The sequence below is a fragment of the Nipponia nippon genome, unplaced genomic scaffold (genome assembly GCF_047370975.1).
Source record: "Nipponia nippon isolate SJK-2023a ecotype South Korea unplaced genomic scaffold, ASM4737097v1 scaffold_2, whole genome shotgun sequence".
In the NCBI taxonomy this organism is placed as follows: Eukaryota; Metazoa; Chordata; class Aves; order Pelecaniformes; family Threskiornithidae; genus Nipponia; species Nipponia nippon.
Window position 1 is genome coordinate 120,493,421 of NW_028262336.1, and position 12,566 is coordinate 120,505,986.

The 12,566-nt window shown below is 41.3% G+C and overlaps 1 protein-coding gene across 6 annotated transcripts in view; it reads right to left on the minus strand.

The window, feature by feature from the left end:
• The window catches only part of FAT3 (FAT atypical cadherin 3), a 323,469-nt gene that overhangs the window by 23,405 nt on the left and 287,498 nt on the right, over window positions 1–12,566 (minus strand). For all 6 annotated transcript variants that reach the window (XM_009470374.2, XM_087758042.1, XM_087758041.1 and 3 more), the window contains 3 exons: window positions 10,305–10,439; window positions 9,135–9,292; window positions 1,088–1,556 (listed from right to left, as the gene is read on the minus strand). In XM_009470374.2, coding sequence (XP_009468649.1) covers window positions 1,088–1,556; window positions 9,135–9,292; window positions 10,305–10,439 — 762 coding nt within the window. The remainder of the gene's footprint in view (window positions 1–1,087; window positions 1,557–9,134; window positions 9,293–10,304; window positions 10,440–12,566) is intronic.

Below are 12,566 nucleotides of genomic sequence, written 5' to 3' on the forward strand. Positions count from 1 at the left end.
AGAAATGAAATATGAGAACAAGGCTTAAAACAATGAAAAACAGAAATAACAGTTACAGGTGAAAGAGAACTTTCCAAGCAGAAAGCCCTGGACAGTGGTTAAATGCTCCATAAAAAAAGAGTTTAGTGGGAACTTCCCTAGGGAACCATGACCAAAACCACTGACAATAAGTGGATGGAAAGCTTTGAACTTGCAGAAGACTTCTTCGTTGAGCATCCTCCTTTTCGGAGAAAGTTTTAGTCTGCTAGAAAAGGTGAGCAATGCTGCCTGCTAATACAGTATAGGGAACTGGAAGGGAAACCTGTACACTGCAGAGATAGAATAGCCCTAGAGGAAAGGTCCTACATGTATGCCATTTACTTTTTTGCTGCTAAGATGCTGACTGTTCTTATGGTCTGGTAACTTATGCATGATATTACTGAGTAGTAAGTCACTGGCACCAAATCACACAAGCCACCATATAACCACTGGACAGGAAACTTTGACACGAGCACAGTTGAAATCAATGCCCTATAAACTTTGGATAATATTACTTAGACCTTGAAGCACTCAGGCCTCTGAGGAAGCTGTAAAGTACACTTTGGGGGGGTTTATAATGGGGCAGACTCGCTGTTTTCCATGTAGGCATGTAATCAAATTACTCACTTACAAAAGGACCAAGGTGTTTGTGGACAGCTCAATAATTATTTGTGACAGCTTCAGAAACAGAGAAAGGCAACGGTGACGTCGCAGCTGTGATGGATGTTTGAAATCACCATCTTTGTGTACAGCCTTCGATGCCATAAATGGATTCTGAAAAATCCAGCTGAGCATTACAGTAATTGTAATTCTATTGGTTTCTATAGAAATAGGATTATCCTAACAGCCAATAAATCAATTTCCTCCTGGAACACTAATGCAATGAGAAGGGGCACCATTTCACCGTTATTTATAGAGCAAACAGCTTTTACACAATTTGCAATACCTATCAGAGTTTTATAGAGTTCATGAGATTTTTCAAGCATGTTGCTGCATAAAACCATCTCTGGCAATAAATTATAGAGGAAAATGGGGAGCGAGAACCCATAAAGTAATGCAAAATATTTACCACCAGATGGCACGCTGGTACAGGTGCCGCCGTTCTGGCAGGGATGCCTCTCGCAGGGATCAGGGTAGAGGACGCAGCCAAGCTTTAATTCGGTCAGGCCAACCACTTCTGCAAAGCTGCTGCGCTTGTTTTGGAGCGGCAGTTCGTTGTTATTTAGGACAACTGAATCTAGGCAGCCCTGAAAGCCACTCAAGACCTGCGTCGTTCTTTTGTCGGTCAGGCTGCGGACATTATCTACTTGGACCTGGGCGCCGAAGTAGACGGAGCTATCTGTGCTGAGAGTCTGGAAATAGAGGGGAGCTTTGCGGCGCTCCACATAGCTGTCATCCAGGGACAAGCTCGTGAAATTGCGATTCAGCTCTAGGAAGACCGAATGCCAGCTTCCATCATTAACGGCCCTGCCAGATATTCCCAGGATTCCCGGGCCACTTCCGCAGTCCAACTGGAACCACAGTTTGCCATCGACAATCTGCGGGAGGAAAACAGAAATCAAAGCACTTCAGGCATTCAGCCGTCTCGTAATATGCTCTCACGCACAATCTGGAAACACAGAGGACTTCTAGACAGTCTCTATACAGTGTTAAAGCTGCTCTCCTATATGACACTAAAATATCAAAAAACCTGTGCCTTTATTGTCAGCAAAAAATTTAAGGTGATAAAGATCAGCTTACTTAGAATTTAACCCAAGCCAGTTACTGCAAGCAAACTGAAAATATAGAAAAAAATATACATTCAGAACACAGGCAAGGACTGGGATAACGATATGTCTCACTGAACAGGGTATGGACTGGAGGACCTATGTTCTGCTCTTGGCTCTGGTGTTGAGCAGTCGTGTCTCTCTGAGCAAGTCCCGTTATCCACCCGTGCACTGTGATTCTGCTCCCGGTAGCTGATGCTACCAAAAGGACAGTCAGGGCAAGGGACAACCACTGAGTGTTTGAGAGAGGCTTGTGGCAAAGTCAATGGCCACTGCTTTCAGCTGGGGATGTTAGGTGCTCTGTTCATGCACACATCCTGTGCCTCTGTAATCTTTTGGAGCATCTCAGTGAGGTGTGGATTTGTCCCTAAGTGTTTTAAGTTCAGTTTCTCTAAGTACATCAGTAAGATTCTGGTTGACCAAGAGTGAGTTATTTTCCAAGGACACTATACTACTTGCTCTGTGTATGATGACATAAGATGGCTTTTACTTTTCTTTCTTTCTTTCCTCATATTTATGCTGGGTTCATGGCTTTAGAGGGATTGTTAGGATTTTTCACTCTCCCTCCTGTCCCTCACCCATCTGCAGTCCTCATAAAGGGAAAATCTGTGCTAGCCTGCTGGGGCAGGCAAAGTGTAGAGTGAGGGAATAGGTATGAAGTGCTGCTTTCCTGATTAGCAGTTTACCCAAAGATTTTAGTTTTCTCTAACAGATGGCAGATAAGTTTAAAATGGCTGACAGGGCTGGAAATAATTTCTTATGACACATTAATTGGATTCAAGCTCTCCAAAAGCTCTTGCAATTATTTTACCTTTATGTCATGCTCTAGGAAGTATTTATTTCTGCAAACCCCATCTCAAGACAGTTCTTTCCCATTATTTATCTCCCTGAAAAGTTCAGCCGCTGTGTCCTTTTTCATCCTTCCCTGCAGCACACATTGTACTCTCACTGGTTTATCTGTAACACAACCCTACTGCTCTCCCCCAGCAGAGCAGAGCTGCTGTAGCTGTCAATGCAAGAACCTCCGAGAGCTTTGGTGGCCTGCTAAACTGGCATGGCTAATGCAGATGTGAAGATGCTGCATTGTGTCCACCTGTCTCTGGCCATTTTTGGCCGTTTCTGGCATGAATAGTCATTTAAAACTGTGTTAGCTAGAGACATCCCTTGGCATGTGTCTGAACTAGTGCTCAAACTCTTCTCTGTCCGGATCTCTGATGTGGCTTGAAGGTAAATGGGATACTGTTAATCTACAGGAGCAGACTATGCTGTTGCATCATTATCAGCATTTTATTGTCCTTGGAGGTTCACAAAACTATCTGGAGAAAAGCTAAGGGTAAAATCTTGAGTTCTGATGATCTCTGGACTTCCTTCTCCTTTCCAAACCTCAGTCTCTTGACTGTCTGAATTTGAACTGGGCTGAACCTCAAGCCAAGTCACACTGGGCAGTTGGGGCACAAACCACACCACTCCATCGCTCTGCAATTGCTTGGATGGGGTGGACACAGAGATGGTAAGCATGTGACAAGCTCCCTATAAATGCCAGCTACCTACTTACTCTGCATGGCATGAGGGGTGTTAGAGCGATACACATGTAGAAGGAGCCAGAAGACCAAGAATTAGTCCCTGCTATGGGCAGCTGGTTATTTTTAAGTCCTTGACCTGTAGGATGTAATGAAACTGAGAAGAAATGAGATGACTGTAATACAACATGCTTGAAGGGATGGATGTTGCTTGGTACTCCTACAGCTCAATCAAAAAAGGCTAATGGATGTATAGAAAAATAAGTCTGGATCATTTTTCATTAAAATGTCATTTCTTACAGGACTCAAAACTCAGCTGTAAACTATTCCTGTAGATTGAAATTGGGCCTATTAAAGCATCTGCTCAGGAGGAATCTCGGTAAACAAGATGCCCTGATAAACTGAGCTGTTTTCTCTCCAGAGATGGAGCAGTAGTTTCTTTTCTCCCTGAGCAACAAAATAGTCCACAAACCTTGAAGCCCCTGCTCAGAAAGTGTGGTCTGGCTCAACAGGAATACAAATCAAACAGAAAAATACATGCCAACATATTACACTTTGAAAAACAGTCATCATCGGATAAGCAGTTAACTTGCTTCTTATTCAAAAGGCTTTTTCCTATGGAAACTGTTCTACTGACTGTGTATAATATACATATACCTCCCCTAAGACTACTTATACCCTAAAGGACCTACTGCCTGCACGTCTATTACCCTTACTCACAGAACATGCTTTTCCAATTATCTTTATAAATACACCACCACATATGAGCACCTGGGATAAATATTACACCATTTGTATACAGGAAACAATGATCTAAAAGATTTGCCATTAAAATATGTTTTATACATCTTTCTCATCCACTTTTATTTATTCTTACCAGCAGATGATCTGACATACACAGTAAATATATATTGTCTGAAAGGCTATGTTTCCTTCCCTTTATTAAAAAAGCACTAGTAACCTCCACCTTAGGCGAGAGTGAAAGATGGAAAGGATGGTTTGATGCTTACAGTGCTAGTCTAAGATATGATAGATATGCGTGGGAATCCACACTCCGCAACACTCTTCCTCTGGGATCTCAAGCAAGTCATTAGTTTCAGGTGTCCATCAGTAAAAGAGGGATAACGTCATTTCCCTACCTCACACCACTGCTTTACAGATACATACATTAAAGACTGTGGCATGCCCAGATACCCCTAGCAATGGGACCATAAAAATGCTTTCATTAATCAGATGGTCACAGGCCTTGCTATAGCGGAGCAAAGAGGAAATATTTGTCCCCTGATGGCCCTGTGCCTCTAGGAGGAGGAGGAAGAGCAGGAACAGTCCACGAGGAGCAGGAGCTGCAAAGGGCTCCTGTCCTGCCTATTTAGCAGCTAGGCTGGCTGGGCAGGGAGAAGAAGGGGCCTCCACCCAACAGGGCAAAACTATGTCTCCACTTCTAAGCACTGAGAATTCAACCATGGACCTTTGATTCAGCAATTAATCCCTGGTGTTCCTGTGATTCCCCGTAACTGCAGTGATGTCAGGGACACCGTTCAGTCCTCAAACAGGGCTCTTTGATTATAGCCTGGACCTTGGTACCAAGAAAAGCTGAACTTCAAGTTAATTTCTTACTAAATGAGGTACATTCAAGCAAATAGTATAGAAATCCAAGGAAAGGCCAGTGATGTTGTCTAAGCTCAGCAGTTCTCCAGACAATAACCTCAGTGGGATGACTGGTCTGATTGAGGGTTGGTAGTATCAGACTCTCAGTTCAGGACTGAATGTGTGGCACTGCTTTTTTCTCCATCTATGTGATGTAACACAGCAGAGAGCTTGAGTTACTCCATCCCACAGCAGAGAGATGCAAACTCTTGCCAATGCAGCCCACAGTGCCAGCAGAGACCTTCTGCACGAAGATGAAAGCAGAGGGACACTGCTTCATGCTAGCTGGGCAGAAAATTCCCACCAAGCTTCCACCTCTCAGAGCCTTCTGGTCTTAGTTGCAGTATCTCTTATTATAACTACTCGGACAGTGAGGTTAATGCATACTTAAGGATGTATGTTCTTACAGACACAAAATTCCTCACCTGTATAAAATGGGCAAAGAAGTACAGAGAACAGACAAGGCTCCAAAAGCTGATGCAATCTGTTACATTTCAACAGTTTCATTCAATGAGCAAAATGGAGCCAAACACATATTGTAAATTATATTAGAATATTAGCCTGGCTAAGATGTTTGGCGAACATCCATATTTGTGTATCAACATAGGTAATAAAATGATCAAATGGTTCTTCTGAGACCACCTTAGGCTCACACAGTCCATCTGCAGTCACACACCACGGATACAGCATGCTGCCTACTAATCTATCTGGGGAAATATTTCGTTAGCTGAATTACATTTCAGGTTTGTTTGTGTAAAACAGTATATTTAATTAAAATATTACTCGTTTCAACTCTAGCCATAACTGGGATCATATCCAAGCTTCAGTCTTATCCAGCATAAGCCATGTAGCAGTAATGCATTAAAATGTATAATATACACTTAACTAAACCATGCAAAGTTTCACATTAAGTGCCTGGACGGAAGAACATATGCTTGCCTTTTACCATTTAACAGCTATACTTCTGGCATGATGGGAAAGTCTTTCTTTACCTATTTTTAATCCTTTAAATTTCACAAAACAAGTTGAATCTCCATTATATTCCTTGGAAAAAAAAGAAAGAAATTATGGACTTCTCTTCTGCAACGGCCTTGTAATGCTTTAAATTGTTAAATCTTACTTTTCACAGATAGATGCTACACAGGGAAAAGGAAACGGTGATACTGTTTTTGGCACACGTAATCTTTTCAAAGGAAAAAAAAAAGGCCATCGACCTGCATCTCATTTTGCTCCAATTGTCTTAAAAGCAAGAGCACGCAATGAAAAAAATGGCCAACCTCTCAAAATCGATGGATGAGTTGCTTTATTAGAAACAGCTGAATAAATAACACACTTATTATATTGTATCAACACAGTGTAGCTGGTAGGCTTCCAGCAAAGTAGTAGACAAGCAGTTTGCTCTATGGAATTTATTATTCATCCTAGAAGGACACTGTGTTATGATTATGAAATATTTCCATCCCTGGAGTTATCACAAATGTATGAGCTCCCAAAATTAAGCTGGTCATTTAAACACTGAAAACCATATTGCAGCATTAATTTTTAAATAGACTGCAATAGGGGAGACTTGCTTCAAAAAAATCAATGCCACTATATGCCCCAACAGTGGTGGTGTGTTCTGCCTGTTCTCCCATGGGCTTGTACTAATTTCTTCCACCTCTGCCTTTGTTTGGAGCTCAGTATTGGTGCTGGGCCCTCTGGTGCTAATCCAGCAGATACTTAAGTACATGCTTAAACTTAAGGTATGTGAGTAGTTCCAATTGCCTTCAAATACAGGAAGTTAAGCAAGTGATTAAGTGCTTTGCTGGAGTGATGCCAGAGTGCTCAAAAGAGCACAGGATCCCATCCTTTATCCTCTATTTGGAAAGCTTCTTCTCATGTTTAATTTAATTGAAAGCAATGCTCAGATGATAACAACTTCACATTTATAGACCTCTAATTAATCTACTTAATGGCCTCATTTCTGAGCACTTCCCTATGTCACAACATACATACCTGGTTAAAAACAAAAAACTAAAAAGACCTTACCTCTGGTTTACAAATGAAAAAACATATGCTTAGAAAGTCTAAGGGTAACTTGCTTGAAAGCATCTCAGTTCGGGATCCCCAAAGTACAGTTTATGAGTCAGCTGCCATCCCTGAAGAGACCTGCTACGGCTACACCCCTTGAGCATAATGCCATTCGTCTGCCACAGAGCACTTTTGTGTGACCTTAGTCTGATGTTCCCTGCTAAATGACCTTCACAAACAAAACTCTAGCAATTCCTGATCTTTTAAGTAATGCCATTTCTTCAAAAAACACACTGAATGTCATGCTTTACTTTTCTTTAAGCCCTATGCTTATAGAAGCCAAGGGATAGACCTGGGAAGAGGACGTACCCACTGCAACAGCAGATCATGCCCTACCTAAAAGCCAAGCATGAGGCTCTGGGAAGGGAATTCCCTGTGTCCTTCCCTGCCCGATGCATGGGAGAAAGTGAAGCCCTTGCACCCATAACACCGCATACGAGACCCTGGACCTCTTTCATCAGAGACATGAAGTGCCAGCTGTGTCTGAAGCTCTCTACTAAGTGCTGCATGTGATGGGTTAAGAGCTGGAAATCCTTTCTTAGAGCTAGGAAGCAAAAAAAGAGGGTGACCTGGAGGCTGGGCTCTAAGATGGCAGCAGAATAGCCGCAGCTCTTGTCGCTGCTCCTTCAAGTATTATTTTTTCCTCTCAGTATCTTTCAAAGCAAAATGGTTTGGTGATTGTGTGAAGCAGTGACTGAAAACACATAATTCCTACCCCACAACTAAAAACTTAACACAGGTAACTACAATGGAGGGCTCTTTTATTTATTTTTTTGTAATAGCATCAATTTTTCTCTTTTGGCAGCAAAATCTTGCAGCTTCAACTGGAGATTTCCACTCAGTTGCCTATGACCTGACCTGCTGGACTCCTTAATCATGATAGTTTTATACACTAAACTCTAACAAAATAAATTCTCCTATCATCATTCTAACTCCATTTCAGTCTGTCTCTGTATCATCTCCTATTGTTTTCAAGTGGCACCTTTCACCAGGGCCATTTGTTTCTTTCCAAGCATTTTTCAAAACTACATAGTTGCAAACATTCCCTACTGATATATGGTAATAGCAACCACCATGAAGACTTCAAAGAAGGTCTTCAAGCCTGCAGTTTTGTTTTGGTTTTTTGAACAAAAAAGTATACTGAAAAGTTCAAACTGTGCCTTTCTATGTGTCTCAAAGCAGAGCTTAATTGTCTTATACAAATCTGAACAACACTGAGAGTCCCCAGTGAATGACATACAGTATTCCTGCTCATGAAATATTTCAGTCTAACAGCGATAAAATTATTTGTCGCCCATTAATAACTCATCTAGCCATTTTAACATTACCTAAGCATTCAGCCAAAAGAACTCTAAAGATTGCAAATACAGACACAAAAGGCTCTGTGCCATTTCTCCCACTGCTGAATTATGGGACACGGCAGAGTTACAAAAGTCAGTGTCTTCATTTTCTATGTTAGATGCTCTAGCAGAAATACTACACATGCAGGCTCTTGCATGAGCCTAGCACTCCCTTTCCATTCAGCAGATATTTGCCATTCCACAGAAACCCAACAAAGAACAAAAATGCGTGGAGAGCTTATGAATTGAATACTGATTGGATATCAATCTCCAGCTTCTCCATGCCTCTCTCAACAAATAACCTTAATTCACAGAGTGCAGAAATCTTCACATTCAGTAGCAGACTCACTCTAAGCAGTTGGTTTCTGGCATTAACTCGACAGCAGTGAGGGCATATCCTCTAACCACAGACACGGACACGGGAAGAGCAGCTATTTCAGCGTGCATCATTTTGACTACATGGTCATATAAATGGCCAAATCTTACATCTCGTGCAGATTGGCTCCTGCATGAAGACACACATAATGTTTGTATAATGAACAGCACCCAATGGAGCATTTTCCAAGCAAAATACCACTAACAAGCTGCTTTTTTGATTGTTGTTGTTGCTGCCATTGTTGAAACTGTTGTTTTTCCCTGTTAGCATGAAACAGATCAGGCTTCATCTTCTCAATCTACAGCTGAAATGAGAACAGCATTCCCCAAATCAAGAGCCAACAGAAAGCATATAATCAAGGAAAACAACTGTGGAAAATACAAGTTATTTTAATTACCTTCAGAATTATACAGGGATTCGCTCTGGTGTACATTATAATCCCATTGCTTTGCAGAGTTCGCAGACGGAGAGCCAACTTGAATTCCTCTTTCTTGCTATTTTCAGAAACCCGGTATTTAATGTAGCTATTCCCAGCAAAGCTAAGGGAAGTGTGGCCTGAAATAACCATTTTGAAAAGACACATGTTCTTTTAGTGACACATGAAATAATTCCTCAGTTGTCAAGTTAATTAAAGAATTTATAGAGCTAATGAGAATGTCTAGAAGAAATAAATAAAACCCAACTTTGATGGGAAAAAAAGCTGGCAGCTACTACAAAAACATATTGTATTTTTGGGGGAAATTTTTCAGGGGGTGGAGGAAAGCTCTGTTTCTCCATACTTTTTAAAAAGAGAGTTTTCTCCAAGTATTCAGCATTTCTAAGGTTATACACCCCTGGAGGCACCTATGTTGCCTCACTCATAACAGAAGGAGTCAAAGATGACCATGCCTGTACATCAGGCAGTTGAGTTATGAGTATAAAGTTAGGTGTGGGCAGATGCCATCCAAACCCTTGCTATGAGTTCCCTGCAACCACTGCCCAGGACCACAGTGATACAGCTCAGTATCTGTTGTGTTTTCATCAGGGAAATAGAACAAGTCCTCTGTCATGCAGCCCTGGATTCACTGAAGTCAACAGAAAGCTCCACTTCACGGGCTTTCCACCAGGCTCTTTGTATCCCAGGGAACAACACAGCTGCAGAGAACTAACAAATGTCCTCAAACTTTCTTCTTGGGATGGTGTAGTGTTTTTATTAATAAAGACTGGAATTTTGGTAATCTAAATTGTAAGCAGAAGAGTTAATTATAGAGCTTTGCCCATGGTAGGAAAACATCTGGCATAACAGTCTCCAGGAAAAGTCCTGTTTTCTCAGCAGCCTGTTTTACTGGTCTGGGATTCAATCAAGTCAGTGGGAATTTCCCAGTGGAAACTGGATCATGGTCTTCATACAGACCCATAGATATACAGACAAGTATTTTATTGGGCTTATAAACAGATACGCTGAATGCCAATGCTGAAAAGGGTTAAGCAATACATCTGTTGACTTCAGTGGCACCTCTACCCACAAAATGAGAATGGCAGCACTTTGTTGTTCAAGCATATCCCCCTGTACTGCTGTGTCATGCACCTGAACATTCGCCAAGCTTTCCTGGTGGGCACTGGCAGATGAATGGTCTCCGGTTAGCTTCATACCCCACACACTGCATATCTCCTGGGCATGGCTTCTCCAGACAGGGATCGTTAGATCCTGGGCAGAGTCCTCCTGCAATGTTACAATACCGTCAGGGATACACAGTGTAAAGCATGATCTGCAGCAATACAAGAGTAATGAAAGAGAAGTATTGATCTCACACTTCAGTACAAGCAAAGAATGGCTTAATAATAACGACAAAAAAAACCCCACACCCTTTGCAGAAGAGATGTCCTTTGGACAAGTACGTAGCAAAACCATTATGGTTCTTCTTCAAAGGCTGCCCTAAAACTCATGGCAACATATCATAAAAACCAACTATTACAGAATCATAGAATGCTTTGGGATGGAAGGGACCTTTAAAGGTCATCTAGTCCATCCCCCTGCAACTGGCAGGGACATCTACAACTAGGTCAGGTTGTTCAGAGCTCCATCCAGCCTGGCCTTGAATGTTTCCAAGGATGGGGCATCTACCACCTCTCTGGGCAACTTGTTCCAGTATTATGAGCAGTAACTGGTTTATAATTCGTGTTGTGACTCTCAGGCCATGCATTTTCTCACAAAGGCTCCTGTGTAGGGATTTAGAGATATGAGAAAACAAATGACTTGAAGCTACGCCCTCCTTTTGCCCCACCATACCCATGAGACGCAAATTTAAGGAGGTAGAGTTCCCTAGAAGACAAAATAAGAAAAAGCCATTCCTGGGCTGCAGAGTGACAGCTGAACGTACCATCATCATACTGCACAGGACATGCTGCCAGCCTGATTGTATAGGATAGGCAAACTTGCCCTGTGCCCATGTTCCTCGTGACATTTCTGAGATTTCACAACCTATTGTGCACCTTGCCCAGGCTGCCAAAACCTACCCTCCTTTCTTCTGATTGTGACTACACAAGTCCTGTTGCATCTTGAACTGCATGTGTCCAGGGGGCAGGGCATGTGGGGAAAATTGGATGACTTGCTCTGGACGCTAAGAACTCAAAGTGAAGAAAGAAGCAGCTTAATATTCTAAATAGCCAGTTGCAATTTATAATTATAATTTGGGGAAAAGCATAATTTGGATAAAATTATTTTGAATGCTAGTGTCAACTCTTCCCTAAAAATCTTTTATTAGTATGGAATCTAATCTTGCCCAAGAATAGGTGAATTCAGAACTACTTACTAACTTCATAAGGGAAGTAATCTGAAGGGACAGACAGATGAATACTGAGTTTTAAATTTGCTTAAAATACTTGTGTGACACAATTACAGTGAGGTTCTTCAAAACCTCCTAAATTCTTAACATCTATCAAGCTGAGCATGTCAAGCGCTTACTTTAAAGCCTGTCAATGTCAAAAGCACTTCTTGCATTCCATGGGGTTTGGCTAAAACTTCTATATAACTTCTAAACGTGTCTAAATAAATGTTTTGATTGCCCTAATCTTAAAAGATTTGCAAACATTGTCTACAATAATGCAAAACACGATACAACTATTGCTGCTTAATATAAGAATTCTCAGGGATATTCAACTTCCATAACAGTTACCTTTTTCTTTGTTGCAACGAGGAACTTGGTAGATACAGATACCTTTGGACATCTGCATGTGGCTGCTATGAAAGTAGCCTTTAAGTGCAGGAAAAGAGGCTCTCCTGCCCTTGCTTCTGTTGATTTGCAGCCAGAGCTTGAACAGAGGGAGAGTCAGTTGCTGGGAATGGACAGGTGTCTCTTGTTCTGCTTATCAAATTCATTTACTTAATACATGCAGGTGATGACTTGAACAATAAAAAGTAAGCACCTTCCTACCCATCACTTTCTGAATATTGACAGTTCTTGTTTATTGCAAGACCCTTATCATATTCAAAAACTACTTTATTTTTTTGGCATATGTATTTTATTTACAATTTATAAAGGAAGAAATCAACCTGTCATAGAGTATATCTCTGAAAGTAATGCAAGAAAGAATCTTATTGCTCTCACACTTTAGTACAAGCCAAGCAGGGCTCAAAGTAAGCACAGTGGAAATTACCTGGCACTGTAAGTATTTTCTGGAAAAAGAAAAATTACTACTGTAGGTTTCAAAGTGGACATGGGCTGACTGCAAATATGGCAATGACTGTAAATGTCTTGCTTGATGTACAGCACAGTCATTTTAATCTTTAACATCCTCCCCTCCTTTGTCAAACATTTGTTTGAGACGTCTATGCAGTAAACGATTTACA